The sequence below is a fragment of the Ranitomeya variabilis genome, chromosome 8 (genome assembly GCF_051348905.1).
Source record: "Ranitomeya variabilis isolate aRanVar5 chromosome 8, aRanVar5.hap1, whole genome shotgun sequence".
Lineage (NCBI taxonomy): Eukaryota > Metazoa > Chordata > Amphibia > Anura > Dendrobatidae > Ranitomeya > Ranitomeya variabilis.
This window is the reverse complement of record NC_135239.1, coordinates 55,971,500-55,989,634: the sequence shown is the minus strand read 5'-3', so window position 1 is coordinate 55,989,634 and position 18,135 is coordinate 55,971,500. Positions and strand designations below refer to the sequence as shown.

The 18,135-nt window shown below is 43.7% G+C and overlaps 1 protein-coding gene across 1 annotated transcript in view; it reads left to right on the top strand.

Moving 5' to 3' along the window:
• Nucleotides 1-18,135, top strand: part of EPHX4 (epoxide hydrolase 4) — an 88,606-nt gene that overhangs the window by 58,347 nt on the left and 12,124 nt on the right. Inside the window, exon 4 of the mRNA XM_077278394.1 lies at nt 11,858-11,986. Coding sequence (XP_077134509.1) covers nt 11,858-11,986 — 129 coding nt within the window. The remainder of the gene's footprint in view (nt 1-11,857; nt 11,987-18,135) is intronic.

Genomic DNA, 18,135 nt, shown 5'->3' with positions numbered 1-18,135 from the left:
GCGATCAGGATGAGCCCTATGAAAGGCACGGACAAGATCGGAGGCATGAACATCAGAGGCAGTGACCCAAGAATTATCCTCCTGACCGTATCCCTTCCATTTGACCAGATACTGGAGTCTCCGTCTGGAAACACGAGAGTCTAAGATCTTTTCCACAACGTACTCCAACTCACCCTCAACCAACACCGGAGCAGGAGGCTCAACGGAAGGCACAACCGGTACCTCATACCTGCGCAACAATGACCGATGAAAAACATTATGAATCGAAAAGGATGCAGGGAGGTCCAAACGGAAGGACACAGGGTTAAGAATCTCCAATATCTTGTACGGGCCGATGAACCGAGGCTTAAACTTAGGAGAAGAAACCCTCATAGGGACAAAACGAGAAGACAACCACACCAAGTCCCCAACACAAAGCCGAGGACCAACACGACGACGGCGGTTGGCAAAAAGCTGAGTCTTCTCCTGGGACAACTTCAAATTGTCCACCACCTGCCCCCAAATCCGATGCAACCTCTCCACCACAGCATCCACTCCAGGACAATCCGAAGATTCCACTTGACCGGAGGAAAATCGAGGATGAAACCCCAAATTACAGAAAAACGGGGACACCAAGGTGGCAGAGCTGGCCCGATTATTGAGGGCGAACTCCGCCAAAGGCAAAAAAGCAACCCAATCATCCTGATCCGCAGACACAAAACACCTCAAATATGTCTCCAAGGTCTGATTAGTCCGCTCGGTCTGGCCATTAGTCTGAGGATGGAAAGCAGACGAAAAAGACAAATCTATGCCCATCCTAGCACAGAATGCCCGCCAAAATCTAGACACGAATTGGGTCCCTCTGTCAGAAACGATATTCTCAGGAATACCATGCAAACGAACAACATTTTGAAAAAACAGAGGAACCAACTCGGAAGAAGAAGGCAACTTAGGCAAGGGAACCAGATGGACCATCTTAGAGAAACGGTCACACACCACCCAGATGACAGACATCTTCTGAGAAACAGGCAGATCCGAAATAAAATCCATCGAGATGTGCGTCCAAGGCCTCTTCGGGATAGGCAAGGGCAACAACAATCCACTAGCCCGAGAACAACAAGGCTTGGCCCGAGCACAAACGTCACAAGACTGCACAAAGCCTCGCACATCTCGTGACAGGGAAGGCCACCAGAAGGACCTTGCCACCAAATCCCTGGTACCAAAGATTCCAGGATGACCTGCCAACGCAGAAGAATGAACCTCAGAGATGACTCTACTGGTCCAATCATCAGGAACAAACAGTCTACCAGGTGGGCAACGATCAGGTCTATCCGCCTGAAACTCCTGCAAGGCCCGCCGCAGGTCTGGAGAAACGGCAGACAATATCACTCCATCTTTAAGGATACCTGTGGGCTCAGAATTACCAGGGGAGTCAGGCTCAAAACTCCTAGAAAGGGCATCCGCCTTAACATTCTTAGAACCCGGTAGGTACGACACCACAAAATTAAACCGAGAGAAAAACAACGACCAGCGCGCCTGTCTAGGATTCAGGCGCCTGGCAGACTCAAGGTAAATTAAATTTTTGTGGTCAGTCAATACCACCACCTGATGTCTGGCCCCCTCAAGCCAGTGACGCCACTCCTCAAAAGCCCACTTCATGGCCAAAAGCTCCCGATTCCCAATATCATAATTCCGCTCGGCGGGCGAAAATTTACGGGAAAAAAAAGCACAAGGTCTCATCACGGAGCAGTCGGAACTTCTCTGCGACAACACCGCCCCAGCTCCGATTTCAGAAGCGTCGACCTCAACCTGAAAAGGAAGAGCAACATCAGGCTGACGCAACACTGGGGCGGAAGAAAAGCGGCGCTTGAGCTCCCGAAAGGCCTCCACAGCATCAGGGGACCAATCAGCAACATCAGCACCCTTCTTAGTCAAATCAGTCAATGGTTTTACAACATCAGAAAAACCAGCAATAAATCGACGATAAAAGTTAGCAAAGCCCAAAAATTTCTGAAGACTCTTAAGAGAAGAGGGTTGCGTCCAATCACCAATAGCCTGAACCTTGACAGGATCCATCTCGATGGAAGAGGGGGAAAAAATGTATCCCAAGAAAGAAATCTTTTGAACCCCAAAAACACACTTAGAACCCTTCACACACAAGGAATTAGACCGCAAAACCTGAAAAACCCTCCTGACCTGCTGGACATGAGAGTCCCAGTCATCCGAAAAAATCAGAATATCATCCAGATACACAATCATAAATTTATCCAAATAATCGCGGAAAATGTCATGCATAAAGGACTGGAAGACTGAAGGGGCATTTGAAAGACCAAAAGGCATCACCAAATACTCAAAATGGCCCTCGGGCGTATTAAATGCGGTTTTCCACTCATCCCCCTGCTTGATTCGCACCAAATTATACGCCCCACGGAGATCAATCTTAGAGAACCACTTGGCCCCCTTTATACGAGCAAACAAATCAGTAAGCAGTGGTAACGGATATTGATATTTAACCGTGATTTTATTCAAAAGTCGATAATCAATACACGGCCTCAAAGAGCCGTCTTTCTTAGACACAAAGAAAAAACCGGCTCCTAAGGGAGATGACGAAGGACGAATATGTCCCTTTTCCAAGGACTCCTTTATATATTCTCGCATAGCAGCGTGTTCAGGCACAGACAGATTAAATAAACGACCCTTAGGGTATTTACTACCCGGAATCAAGTCTATGGCACAATCGCACTCCCGGTGCGGAGGTAGTGAACCAACCTTGGGTTCTTCAAAAACGTCACGAAAGTCAGACAAGAATTCAGGCAAAGGAATTCTAGGCTCAGACATAGGTGCATGAACAACAAAATCTTGCAAATTTTGTACCTTTGTGGCGAGATTATTCAAACCTGTAGCTACACTCTGAAGATCCATTTGAAACAGGTGAACACAGAGCCATTCAAGGATTAGAAGGAGAGAAAGAGAGGAAGGCTGCAGTATAGGCAGACTAGCAAGTGATTCAATTAAGAGCACACTCAGAACTAGAGGAAAAAAAAAAAAAAATTGTAGCAGACTTCTTTTTTCTCTCCTTTCTCAGCCAGAAATTTAACCCTTTTTTAGGCCGGTCAAACTGTCATGATTCTCAATGGCGAGAGAACATAGCCCAGCATATATGAGAACTAGCTCTTGGAAGATGGAAACTATACTGACCATGAACTAAACCTGCCGCACAACTAGAAGTGGCCGGGTAGCATGCCTACGTTTTTTAACCCTAGATGCCCAGCGCCAGCCGGAGAACTACCTAATCCTAGCAGAGGAAAAGACAGTCCTGGCTCACCTCTAGAGAAATTTTCCCAAAAGGCAGACAGAGGCCCCCACATATATTGGCGGTGATTTTAGATGAAATGACAAACGTAGTATGAAAATAGGTTTAGCAAAATCGAGGTCCGCTTTCTAGATAGCAGGAAGACAGAAAGGACACTTTCATGGTCAGCAGAAAACCCTATCAAAACACCATCCAGAAATTCCTTTAAGACTCTAGCATTAACTCATAACACCAGAGTGGCAATTTCCGATCACAAGAGCTTTCCAGACACAGTAACGAAACAGCAGCTGTGAACAGGAACAAAATGCAAAAACACACAAGGACAAAAGTCCAACTTAGCTGGGAGTTGTCTAGTAGCAGGAACAAGCACAGAAGGCTTCTGATTACATTGTTGACCGGCAAGAAACTGACAGAGGAGCAAGGTTATATAGCGACTCCCACATCCTGATAGGAGCAGGTGAACAGAGGGGATGATGCACACAAGTTCAATTCCACAAGTGGCCACCGGGGGAGCCCAGAATCCAATTTCACAACAGTGAACTTTTTAGATGTCAGTTTTGAAGTGGATGTAAATAGGTCCATCCAGACTGATGTATACCGTAAACCGACATCTGTGAATTCTTTGATTCATGCGTCTTCTGCTCACATTTCTTCTACCATTAGGGCTGTCCCGATCGGACAGTTCCTCCGGATGAGGCGGATCTGTTCGTCGGATGCAAAATTTGAGGCTCAGGCCTCTGATCTTAAATCCAGATTTGCAGCACGTGGTTACTCAAACCGGTGCATCAAACATGGATACCGCAGGGCGCGGGCTACTCCACGCGGCGGTCTTCTAAAAAGCACCAGAGCCCGGACTGATACCACCTATAATGGACCTACTCGGTTCATATCAACATTTAACCATGAATGGGAGGACATGCGGCAGATCCTTTCTAAACATTGGTCAATTTTGAGAACCGAGCCCTCCCTGGAAACATCCCTGGGTAATTATCCCCTCATGACTGCAAAAAGGTCTAAGAATTTGAAAGACCTTCTTGTTAGTAGCCACTATGTGCCTACCATGAAGCACCCCTTTGGCTCTAAAGGCCCTACACCTGGATCTATATCATGCGGCCGCTGTCTTGCCTGTGCAAATGTCCTGCGCTGCTCCACCTTCTGTAGTTCCGACGGTAAAAAAATCTTTGATATAAGACACCGGATCTCCTGCAGTAGCACAAATGTGATTTATTATGCCACATGCGGGTGTTCCAAAATTTATGTAGGACTTACGTCAAGGGAACTCAGAATAAGGGTGCGAGAGCATGTGCGGGACATTTGCGCAGCCAAGACGGCGACCGATGTGACCCTCCTCAAAACCATCCCCCGTCACTATAGGCAGTATCACAATTGTGATCCAGCATCGTTCAAGGTGAGGGGGATAGACTTAATTCATCTTGGTATAAGAGGGGGGGATTATAAGAAAATATTGGCGCAGGTTGAGGCCAAATGGATTACCATACTAGATACCCTGACCCCGAGGGGTCTGAATGAATCCGTGTCCTTTTCTTCATTTTTGGGGTCCTGAGGAGTTTATACTTATAGTTACTCTGTAAACTTTATTTTACTCTTAGTATTCTCCTACCGGTCATCCATCTTTTTATGCCTGGGGTGGTGTTACTTTGTTTTTAATTTGGTATTCGTCATTATATGTTTAATATTTATATTTGTGATCTTGCAGTAGGACCTGCTTAAAGAAACCTTCGGGACTATATTCCCTATATCCGAGCTGGACTTGTAACATATATCCATACCATCTCTACCATCCAAGTACCCTGTTTTGGAGAACATTGCAGACGACTCCCATTGAGCCCAGCAGAGACTGAACTAGTCCCCGACTGTCGGGGAATTGAAAACTACGCTTTGTATTATTTAATATCTCTGCTTTATTATCATATTCCTGCTTATGTCCCCTATGTTTTGAATGGGTTCTTTTATATCCCGCACTAGCAATGTTTCCGGTCCGGTTTAGTATCTCTTATCCTACCCATTGGTGATGCAGTGGCTGTGCGCATGCGCGCCGCGGCCCGGGATTCCTGCTATGCATCGGCGCGTCTCTTTGCCCTGCTCGCACGCCTGGGGATTTTTTCTGCTCCCCGCGCGTGCGCAGTAGCGCGCGACGCTCCGGCGCATCTCTGGGACCTGTGGTTCGCGGTGCGCATGCGCCGCTTTTCAACCACTGCGATTGGTCCAAAATGGACATGTGACGCATCCTTTGACCTCAAAAGGTCCTTCTGGCAAGGGAACAAACACTCCCTTGATAAAGCGGTCGATTAGGGACGCGAAACGCGCGTCGGGGGGCTTCTACCTTCACACTCGCCCTAGGACCCTCCAACCTCTGTCAGCGGTAAGTGCCTGCCAACCCCCTATGAAGTAATTATTTTCCCACTGTGGCGCTAGATAGGGTTTTCATCTGGCAGTGCACCTATCGTCTTATACCTTTGCACTATGCATATGCACTTTACATATAGATTGATAGGCTTCAAGTGACTTGGGTTGTTGGAGGGCTATGGTTACCCCTATGTGTTGTCTCTGCACATGTACCATCTTATTTTATTCATGTAAAATGTCTAGTCTATGTTATGTGTATCTCTAATAAATGTAAACTTTTTTTTACTTCATTCATACCTAGTTTAACTCTTATTTCTCCAAGTTACAGCATGTTGTTCTGAGTAGGTATATTTTTCTCTTTGCTATATGGGCTAACTATAGCCTTTGCTTCTGACTTAAATATGTCAGAGAGGTTCTTGTGGGTATGCATTTAATAGAGTTGTGTTTCCAGCACAACTGGACAAGTCAAGACGTTGAGCTGTTGCTTTCTATGATCAACAAATTTTAACATAAAAAGATGTTTAAGAAAAGAACTGAAATTTGATACATAGCTGGATAGGGAATAGTTGATCATTTTTGGTCTTTTTTTTGCATTTGCCAATTAAGGTTTTGCTATTTGTGGTTTTACTATTGTGGTTGCCCAAGCTTGGGCCCAAGTCTTTAGTCACTCTATGTCACTACAGACTTGTGAAGCCTCACAAAGCGCACAGTGCACGCTGTTAGGATTCTCCGGGGCCGACACTGGGAGCTGGCAGTCATGTGACCCCAAGTAAGCGACTTGCATACTTCTAGCCACATTCAGACTCGAATTGTCCAGCCTAGAGCAAACATCTAGTCGGCAAGCAACCACCTGTACGCAGATCGCTGTCCTGACACCAGAGATTCTGACAGCGCACACACTGCTGTGAGGATTCACAAGTCTGTAGTCAGATTTAGAGTGAGTGTAGACTTGAACCCCAAGCCTGGACAACCACCTTAATGAGATCTGTCACCAGATGTTTGCTACCTCATCTGAGAGAAGCCTAATGTAGGAAAAGAGACCCTGATTCTAACGATGTATCACTTAGTTTACTGGGTGAAGCAGTTGTGACACAGTCAGAGTTCTTGTATGTATCATGTAGCACAGTGTTCCCCAACTCCAGTCCTCAAGGCCCACCAACAGATCATGTTTTCAGGATTTCCTTTGTATTGCACAGGTGATGCAATTATCACCTGGGCAAGACTAAGGAAATCCTGAAAACATGACCTGTTGGTGGGCCTTGAGGACTGGAGTTGGGGACCCCTGATGTAGCAGAGCTTATAAAGCTGCCCCTGCTCATACCAGGCTCTCTGTGTACATTGTCTATTAACAGTGAGCTGCTTATCACAGGAAGGGGAGGAGTTGAATGAATTGGCATGAGGCAGCTAGTCAGGGCAATGATAATGCCCTCGAATAAAACCTTCATTGTAAATAAACAGCAGCATACAGCCTAAGTGACACATCGCTGAATTCAGTGTTTTAACCCCTATCTCATGCTGTTCTCAGATTAAATAGCAAAAACCTGCTGACAAATTTCCTTTAGAGGAGAAAAGTGAGGAAGCCACAGCCAGACCCCCCTGGAGGTGGCTTATCTCATGGGAGGATATACCTAATCCATTTTCCCCAACATAATCTGTCGTAGGGAGCACAAACACTTTTCTCTAATTTGTCTAGCGTGGCCTTGACAACGGGCTGTCTCTTTGATGCTATCTAATCTCAATCACAAAAAAATGTAAACAATAAACAATTTTTTTAGTGGTAGACACCCGATAAGTCCATAAATATGTGACAATGGTCAACAAATGGCTATCCTGAGAAATAGCCATATATTTTTGGGAAAAATAAGTTATCAGACTTGAAAATGTAATAGAAAAAATTAGGAGTTTTCCTTTTCTTTTCTTTTTTTTTTTCAAAAAGAAAATATAGTGCATACAAAAGAAAAATGTATATGGTCGACATGACCCAGTTGACACGTTTCGACTGCACTAAGCAGTCTTACTGCTTAGTGCAATCAAAATGCTTTGACTGGGTCATGTCGACCATGTAAATTTTTCTTTTGTATGCACTATATTTTCTTTTTGAAAAAAAAAAAGAAAAGGAAAATCCAGTCCTGTTCAGCCAGACTCCAATTTTTTCTATCACCCTTGATGTGAGGCCAGGGCGAGGCCGGTGTCTGAGCCCCATGTGGATGATAAAGATATTAAAGCCAGCATATTTAGAAAAGTCTTACAATATCACAGCACATTCTATAGATAAATATATGCTTTATATGGATAATGGGGACCAGCTGCCAATCAATATAGGAAAACAGAAAACAGAAACACAAGCAGCCATATGGTCCCATAAAATACATGCTTTATTGAGTACAAAAGATATAAAATCACCAAACAAGAACAGGTGGACAGAGGGGAAATCACAGTACGCACCAATGTTAATGACAAAAAACAGGCCTGAGGACGGTCCATGAACCACAATGCTGAACTAGCAATATGCTAGAAGGAAGCTTTCCAATATGGGAGATAGCAATATATTCAATATATATAGGGCAAGTGCCCTCACGTAGGAAACACTAACATCTAAGCACAGTGCAGCGATGTACTTACAGCAAACAAAGGTGGTCCAGGGAACGAACCGACAGGCCTGACCCCAACGCGCGTTTCGGAGCGCACCGCTCCTTCGTCAGGGGGTAGAGATAATACATAAAATGCAAGTATTTAAGCATTGCCGACCGGAACCCGGAAGTATGTAAATTGACGCCTACAACCTTTGGAAAGCTGCGGTCAGCGTATGCCACCTCCAACATGGCCGCCGGCACCGGAAGTACGTGGGGCCCCACGTAACCAGTGACGGACGGCAAGCCGCAGGTGGGACGCTCCCCAACAGCCCAAGCGCATGTGCATGAAAAGGCCACCAGCACAGCGCCGCTATATACATAAGTATGAAAAAGATGAGAGAGAAAAAGCAGGACGCAACTGAACAATAGATGCTTATTATGCGGGCACACCTATACACATCTACATATATATATATATATGTCCATATATCTCACCATATAAGTGGAAGGGTAATCAAAAGGAACATCATAAGGACATATGTGCACATATAAACCCATAACATAAATAAATTAAACAACATAAACCAATGAAAAAATAAACAAAACACAAATATATATGTGTAAACTTAGGTACATCAATCATACAACCTAACAAATAACAAAACAAATTAAACCAAAAAATAAATAAAAAATAAATAACAAATGATAAATACTCCCACTCGCATAACTAGGTGTATACATAGTGTATCCACATGCAACCCTCTCTATGTAGACCAAAAGAGAAAGAAAAAACAACCCAACTACACAAACATAACAATATACAAATAATGATAATGTAACAAATAATGATAATATAACAGGCTCCAGGTGTTGACACGAAGCACTCAATCAGCAGCATCATATAGACACATGATAGCAGCAAATAGTGTTAGTGTAGCACCAGGCTCACAATATTGACACGGAGCACTCGGTCAGCAACATCGTATAGGCACATAATAACAGCAGATCGCCATATACGTAAGCTAAAAAAGAATAAAACAAGTTAAAATACAAAAAATAAAAGAAACATCAACATAAGGGGCGCACCTAGTATAGTGATGCACAGACATGTGCAAATCACAAAAATGGGGCAAACGAGATGTTCTCATTTAAACCATCAGGGGAGACAGTACGTAGTGTCCAAATCCACCTTGACTCGAGTTGAGCAAGGCGTTTGGACAAACCACCGCCACGAATATTAATGTTGAGCAGATCTATACCGCGCACCCTCAGCGACGCTGCGTCACAGGAGTGGAAGTCTCTGAAATGTCTTGGCAGTGTTTTAAGAATAGTACCATCAGTACATGTAGCTGCCGCCTCAATGCCGAGAACATGTTCCCTGACCCTGACTTTGAGCTGTCTTGTGGTTAAACCAACATATACAAGGCCACAAGGACAAGTAGCATAATAAATAACGTATCTCGATGTACATGTTATACGTTTTCTTATACTAAAGTCCCTGCTGCCGTCAGAGTTAGAGAATGATGAACAACGCTCGACATTGGGGCACGCAACACACTTGCCACAAGGAGTACAACCACCCCGTGCGGCAGCGCCACTGAAGAACGTCGGTACGGTCTGCCCAACATAGTGGCTATGGGTGAGCCGATCTCTTAGATTTCTCGCACGCCGGAATGTCATAAGCGGATATTTAGGAAGAAATTTCTTGAGGATGGGGTCGGCCTGTAAAATAGGCCAGGCCCTCTTCATCGCCACACGCATATCGGCGTGCTGAGAACTAAAAGAGGTTATAAATCTAATTTGGTCACCCCCGCTAGCTTTCCCAGAATCACTCCTATAGAGGAGACTGTCACGGTCAGCATGTTTGGCCCGATGGTAGGCCTTTTTCAGGACACGTCTACTGTACCCCCTTGCCAGGAACCGTGACATAAGTTCACCTGCACGGATGTTAAAATCATGTTCACTCGAACAAATACGCCTCAAACGTAAGAACTGACCTATGGGGATAGCTTTAATCATATGTGAAGGATGGCATGATGAGGCATGCAGGAGGGTATTAGTCGCCGTAGGTTTACGAAAGATATCAGTTTGCAACCTCCCTCCCGCATCCTTCTTAATCGTGACATCCAAGAAGTCAATCCTCTCACTATCCCACACCGGGGTCAGACGAATATTAAGGTCGTTGCCGTTCAGGTCAGAGACAAACCGCGTAAGGTCGACGGAGGTGCCCTGCCAGACAAAGAAGATATCGTCGATGTAGCGGGTCCACAGAAGGACCCGCACAATCGACCCCTGTTTGTCTGACAGGAAGAGGTCCCTCTCCCACATACCCAGGAACAGATTAGCGTACGAGGGTGCGAAGGCCGCCCCCATAGCTGTCCCCTGGGTCTGTAGGTAGAAGGACCCCTTGCATTTTATGTATTATCTCTACCCCCTGACGAAGGAGCGGTGCGCTCCGAAACGCGCGTTGGGGTCAGGCCTGTCGGTTCGTTCCCTGGACCACCTTTGTTTGCTGTAAGTACATCGCTGCACTGTGCTTAGATGTTAGTGTTTCCTACGTGAGGGCACTTGCCCTATATATATTGAATATATTGCTATCTCCCATATTGGAAAGCTTCCTTCTAGCATATTGCTAGTTCAGCATTGTGGTTCATGGACCGTCCTCAGGCCTGTTTTTTGTCATTAACATTGGTGCGTACTGTGATTTCCCCTCTGTCCACCTGTTCTTGTTTGGTGATTTTATATCTTTTGTACTCAATAAAGCATGTATTTTATGGGACCATATGGCTGCTTGTGTTTCTGTTTTCTGTTTCCCCATGTGGATGAGCACGGAGCAACTAGGTGAGCTGGAATCAAGTTTCTATAAAATTCAAAATTTAGGTTGGCCTAAGTATGTTCTCTTCTAGAATGTAAAAGTTTCAATTTCTCCGGACAATGAGCCAAGAAATTCCACGACTGATATAAATGTTTATGATATAAATAATACCGCATATTGTAAATCTGGGGATATGCAACATTCACAAGAAATTTAGGTGATTTCATGCCTTAACTCCTATTATGTCATGGAGCAGGTTTATGGACATAGGGCAAGTGATGGCTGTGTTAACCACTTAATTGCCACTGTCTATCTCTGGTAGCTTAGGGCTTGTTGAAGGCCCATGTTTCTTCCATGTTTGTATTCTCATGCAGCCCAGACATAGGGTGTGCTTCATCCAAGATCATCATTTCCACTGTATACTGCAATACTGCAGTATTTAGTACAATCACAACAGATCACCTATAGTAACTAAAAAGTAGTGAAAACTAAAAAAAAAAAAAGTTTTTAAAAACACTCAAAAAATAAGAAACACTAAAAAATAAGCTTATTATTAAGGATACAAACAAAATAATATTTAACCCAATATTTAACCCAAGCAAATTTTACTGCACACGCAACGACGTATATACTACAATTTGCCCTGCAAAAATAAGCCTTATACAGCTATGTTTAAAAAAATAAATAAATTAGTGACTTGGAAGAAGGGGAGGAAAAAATAATCGAAATCACCAAAATTCAAATTGTCTGTGTCATTAAGAGGTTAATAATTAAATAATATTGTTTTTTTTTCTCTCTGTTTTTCTATAGGTTACACCAAATGTGTCCTTATAGGCCATGACTGGGGTGGGATGATTGCTTGGTTAATTGCTATATGCTATCCAGAGATGGTCACCAAACTTATAGTTTTGAGTTTTCCCCATCCAACTGTATTTACAGGTGAGTTGGACAAAATACAATGCAGTGTGTTTATTATATAGACCGTGTTACATAATACTGTACTAGAATGCCCCCTACTCTGTCACTAATGACTGTCATTCAAACAGTTTTCATACACCCATCCAAATTTGTAAAAAAAAATACACGTTACAGCTTATTTTAATTAATAGCATTTTATTATATCCCATTTATTTTTAGGTAAAGTAAATGGGTGTATAGTGGCATGTAAAAGTTTGGGCACCCTGGTCAAAATGACTGTTAGTGTGAACAGTTAAGCAAGTTAAATATGAAATGATCTGCCTGTTTTTTAGGGAAAATAAAAAATTTTAAATTGGAAAATCGGTCTGATGCAAAATTTTGGGCACCCTTGTAGATTTGTGTGCTCAGGTAACTTTGACCATGGTTTCAGACCTTAATTAGCCTGTTAGTGTTATGGTTTGTTCACTATGATCCTTAGGAAAGGCCAGGTGATGTAAATTTCCCAGCTTTATAAAAACCCAGCCTCCTCTAACCTTGTGCCAAAAAAACAGCAGCCATTGGTTCTTCTAAGTAGCTGCCTAGCACTCTGAAAATGAAAATAGTGGAGGCCCACAAAGCAGGAGAAGGCTATAAGAATATAGCAAAGCATTTTCAACTTGCACTTTCCTTAGTTTGAAATATAATTAAGAAATTGCAGTTAACAGGAACAGTGGAGGTCAAGATAAGGTCTTGAAGAACAAGCAAAATTTCAGTGAGAGCTGCTTGTAGGATTGCTAGAGAGGCAAACCAGAACCCCCGCTTGACTGCAAAAGACTTGCAGAAAGATTTAGCAGACTCTGCATTTGTGGAACTATTGTTCAGAGACAAGCCTGATGCATTTTATGAACAAGTCTTGTGGACCGATAAGTGTCAGTCAGTACCGGAGGTGTAGTCACCGCTGCCACTGAACCAGCGCTGTCGCCGCCCCGTGACTAAAACCGGGACACTGCCAGGGAGAATAAAGTTAATTTTATATCCACAGTGTTCGACTAAGTGTGGATGCCGGGCATGTTACTAACACTATTAACCTACAGATTAACCTCATATCTGCAGGTGAATAGCGTTTTTTTCTGGTGACAGGTTCCCTTTAAAGGGAACTGTTAAGCACACTGTTCCATATGAAATAAGTGGTATGACTGAGTAGGTGTTTGACCCATAATAAAAATGATACCTTTTTTGTAAAGACCTAATGTGCCATTCACGAGAAATCTAGCAAAAAAAATATACGCAAATAAGTATGGAAGTGCACTGGGGGTGTGTCAATGCACTTAGAAGCCCAAGTGCACCGACATGCCCCTGTGCACTTCCAGCCTGATTTGCATTCAAAGACTTCACACTAGATTTCTCATGAATGGCACATTGGACCTGTATGAAATAGGTATCATTTTTATTGGGGGACAAGAGCCTACACAGTCATACCAATACTTCCGTATGTGAAAACGTGCTGACAGGTTCCATTTAAAGACTTGTATATTACCTTTAAATAGTCATGATGACACTAATAGTCCAACTACTTAATGAATGAATACAAATATACTTAAGCTATAATGTAGCCTTTGTAGGTTAGTGCATTGTTCTACCAGAGTCACCAAGCACCGTGATGGAGAAAACATACTGGTCATGAAGGGACCCATCTAGTCAAAAGGGAATCTCACCGATACTACATCTCCTACAACATCTCACCTGCCTACACAGCTACCATTAACATGATGCAATACGTACTTGGATTTTTTTGGTCTGGCAATATTTTTCTTAAGCATGCAGCATAAGAGCAGACATAATAGATGAATTTCCAATAGACTGGCTTCCCCTTGATATTAATGTTCATATTGTTGTGATCTTGTTGTGGATATATGTAGGAACGGCTGCTGCTCTTGTGCTCAGGGAAATAAACCGATAAATAAGAAATGCATCTTCCGAGTCTCAGGGAACATGTCTGAGAATAAATTATATTTTCCTTAGGCAGTAGTAACTGTCTGAGACTTTCATGGCTTACAGTGTATTATTTATCAGACTGTCAGTAACGCAGCATGACCGCATCACTTGTAATGTAATGTGCATCACTGTGAGATTATTACAAAGGCACACACCACGCCGGAGTCTCTGCATGCCGGAATGGAACAAAGGATGCAGCTTTCCATCTCGCCTGTGTTAAACAATAGATGACAAGATATTCCATCTCCCCCGACAGCTCGTAAGACACTGGACCAAATGCTCAATGCACTTGAGCCTCTTGTTATGTCCAAGCCTCAAATGTCATAGTCCCCAGTCAAGGACATCAGTACGTGCATGAATGTTTGGAGCACAGGGAGGAACGTGTATCTATGTGTGCCCCACCACAAGCGTCCAAAATTATTACCTATAATATAAAATAATTTATGCCGTGTATAAGGGTTATTTCCAACTGTGCAACTTATCACCTATCCACTTGCTGATCACAGTGGTTTCCTGATGGATCCTGCGAACAGCACTCTGGAATGCTGGGACGGAGTGACTGTACATTCATTTTATGTAGAACTGCAATGGCTGAGCGTTTCACCAGGCCATCTCCAGCAGTCTCATAGACAATGAATGGAGTGGCAGCATGCAGGTGTAAGGGTATGGACATTCTGACCACGCTTACCCCTTGAAGAAATGGGTTTGGATGTAATGTGTATAATGCCATGTGTATTGTGTCTTGCGTCTTTTGTTAATACTGTGTAATGTGATGTTATATGTTACTGATGTTGGTAATGTATGTAGTTGACCACAGGGAAATTAAGAGCTAATAGTTGGGACTAGCCCATAGTGGGAGGGGCTAGTGAATGGTGAAGTGACTGCTTCCTGCTAGGAAGCTAGATAGGGACTGGAGTGCTTGGTGAGAGGACTAAGACTCCTAAGTGAACAGTGCTGCATTCAAGGGTGACTCTAAATGAGAAGAGACTAAAGAGAAGGGATAGCGAGATCCTGAGCAAAAGTGACAGAGAGCCTTCTGGATATTGGTCCTAGGTGAGGACGCCTGGCCACGAGACCTTGGGCTTGTAATGCTGGAAGGTAACGGACCTAAACAGGACTAACGGGGACAAGTGAAGGGTTCCGAGCGGGAGTTCCAGGGCGACAGTAGTGGGAAAGAGGACATGGAACCGCTGAAAAAGTAAAAGAGACTTGTTGATCAGGACTGTAGTATTAAGTTGGGTTGTGGTGAAATAGGGAGAAACTAGATATAGAAGCCCTGGAGTAAACTACTAAGGAAGGATACTGTGTGGAAAATGCTTCAAACTGTAAAGGAAACGTCCATAAGACTTTGTACCCGCTATCCCTTGTATATAACTGTTACCAAGTTGCCGTTCAGTATAGACTTTATTTTGGAATTGAACTGTGAAGCATCTGGTCCTGGCAAACCAGCAACATCGGTTACATGCTGCCTGCATGGGCGTAGCACCCTCACTGCACAAGTCCACACACCCAGCCAGGACCTCCACTTTTATATAACGTGTCGGAGCGTTGAAGACGAGTGCCTCGCCCACAGTTACCACCCCGCACCACGTTACATGTGTAATAAGGACAGTGTTGCTGTTTTTTCTCCTTCATCTAATATTACCTGTGTGGCCACTTGAGCAATCTAATGGAGCATTGGATGCCCTGTTCTCTGGATCAGTGATGACATGATTGGGATGAAGAACATCTGAAGTAAACAAGATGAAAATTCTTAAGAAAGTGATGTAACCGCACAATGGTTTATAATGGGCACATGATTAAGGTCAAAACAAGGAGTAACATTAACATGATCTTATAATGAAAATAGGGTAATACAAATAACACTATTTAATCAGAAAAAATTAAATGTTGTTTTAAATTGCAATGTGTATACAAATAATTATATCTCACCGATGATCCTGTATGATGAATAAATGTCCCCAATAATCAGGTGGTAAGAAGAACCTTCATGTCCCTAAAGTAAATGGCAGTGCCCCATAGCAGTAGTAACAGTAGTAATCGTTATGCTCTCTGTCGTATCCGCTGGGGTAAGTAATGCACTTTATTTTAGGGACATGAAGGTTATATCTATCACATGATTACTTGACCCATAAATTCATTATACAGGATCATTGGTTCGATGGTTGTAGGATGTACTACTAAAGACCAAGAGATGTCTGATAACAGGACCACTCTCTGTTTTAGCCAGTGGAGCCATTGTTATACTTGTAAGATCAATAACACTAATCTTTACATTTATTACCAGTTTAGCTGCTTCTTCAGGGGGTCTGCAGCTTTTTTCCTTACATATTGTGTTGATGCAATTGTGAAGCAGGAGGGCCTTCTGCAACTCCTTTCAATCCATATGAAAGGGAGATATGACTAGATTGTATTCCCATTCTTCTACTGTCAAGTTGATCCCATATCAGTTGCATGGGCTGCCCTTATGACATACTGTATATTGTCTTGCCTGTGACCGTGACATTGTATTTTGACCTTCAATAATTGTCTGTGATCACAACTTTTAGTTTGTCCATGATCCTGTGAATATAACCTTTATGTTTGGTTCTTGTGAGTGCTGTCTTCAATACTTGCCTATTCCTTGGAGTATAGCGGACTCATCCCAATCTGTAAATGCTGTAACCCCCTGAAAAATATCTCTCAGCTGCATGTCCAATGTAATGCACAGAAAAAATTATCTGTAGTTAAAGATCCCCTGGTCTGTGGTCAAGACTAGCACCAAATGTACCCAAGATGCCGGGTGCAGAAGTGAAGACCGGCCGCCGCGGAGGACCCCTTCAGTAGTATAAATTGAATTGCTTGTGTTTAGTTGTGGTGAACAAATATGTGTCTATACCTACAGTGCAGGAGCGCACCAAGACAGAAGAGGGCACCTGTGCCAGAACAATATATGGGCCCTTTGCAGTCCATTTGCACTATTTAATCTGCTTTGGAGGTTGGAGTTGCCCCCTTACCTCTTGGGCTTTTGTGGCGCAGCACAAGTTGCACCAATCGTATGTCCACCCCTGCAACCAAACACAAAAAGTTGTGAATGTGTGTAGGTTCATATTGCATATAGGGGGATACCTGTGTGGGGCTCATGTTGTATATAGGGGCAGTGTGTGGTCTCTTACTGTATATTGGGGGTGTAATGCGCTAGGGCGTTGTAGGAAGACACAGTCCATATAAAGAAAGAGTGGAGCTTTATTTTCAGCTGAAAAGGTAAAAAACAATAAAGAAACCAAAAACAACAAGACTTACCTGGCTAGGCGCTAACTAACATACCAAACATTATTGCATAGCTTTAAAGCTACATTTTAATTAGTTGTGTACCCCTCAGGTGGGTGGGTGAGGGGTGTCGCACAGATCCCACCGCTGTCACAAGTTTGTCAGGTGTAAGATTGCACTTATTGAGTGAATTGGGGGACACTCGCTTGGCACGGGATTCAAGCACTTAGGCACGGTTTTTCTACTTAAACAGTCCACACGGTTTATTATGGTATCATAAACCTGATTATGCACAGTTCATCATATACACTTCATAGAACACAATAGGCACCAACCTGTGACATTAAGTTGCAGCTTTATCTTTAGACACTTCATATTCGGCTTTATCTCACGAACACTAAACATGCTGGACCTCTCACTTCATCCAGTTACCATGGGTGTCCGTACGCCGAACAGTTCATCGATGTCCCTAGTCATATAGCGCACATGACATTGGGTCACAGTCTCTAAACACGCTGATCCTCATCTGACCACTTGCGTGGGTGACCACACAGCACCCCATATGCTGGGTTACCTTCTAGGAGCTTCTGCTCCATACGCTGACTCCTGTCAGCAGAGCCGCCATCACAGCATTACTGCCTCCACGTGCCTGTATGATCTCCCTACAATGCCTGGGCATGCTCCTGATGAGGCACCAGATGGTCTCCTGAGGGACCTCCTCCCAGACCTGGACTAAAGCATCCGCCAACTCCTGGACAGTCTGTGGTGCAATGAGACGTTGGTGGATGGTGCAAGATATGATGTCCCAGATGTGTTCAATCTGATTCGGGTCTGGGGAACGGGCGGGCCAGTCCATAGCTTCAATGCCTTCATCTTGCAGTAACTGCTGACACACTCCAGCCACATGAGGTCCGACCCCCTGCACACCGCATGTATTTCTAGAGTAT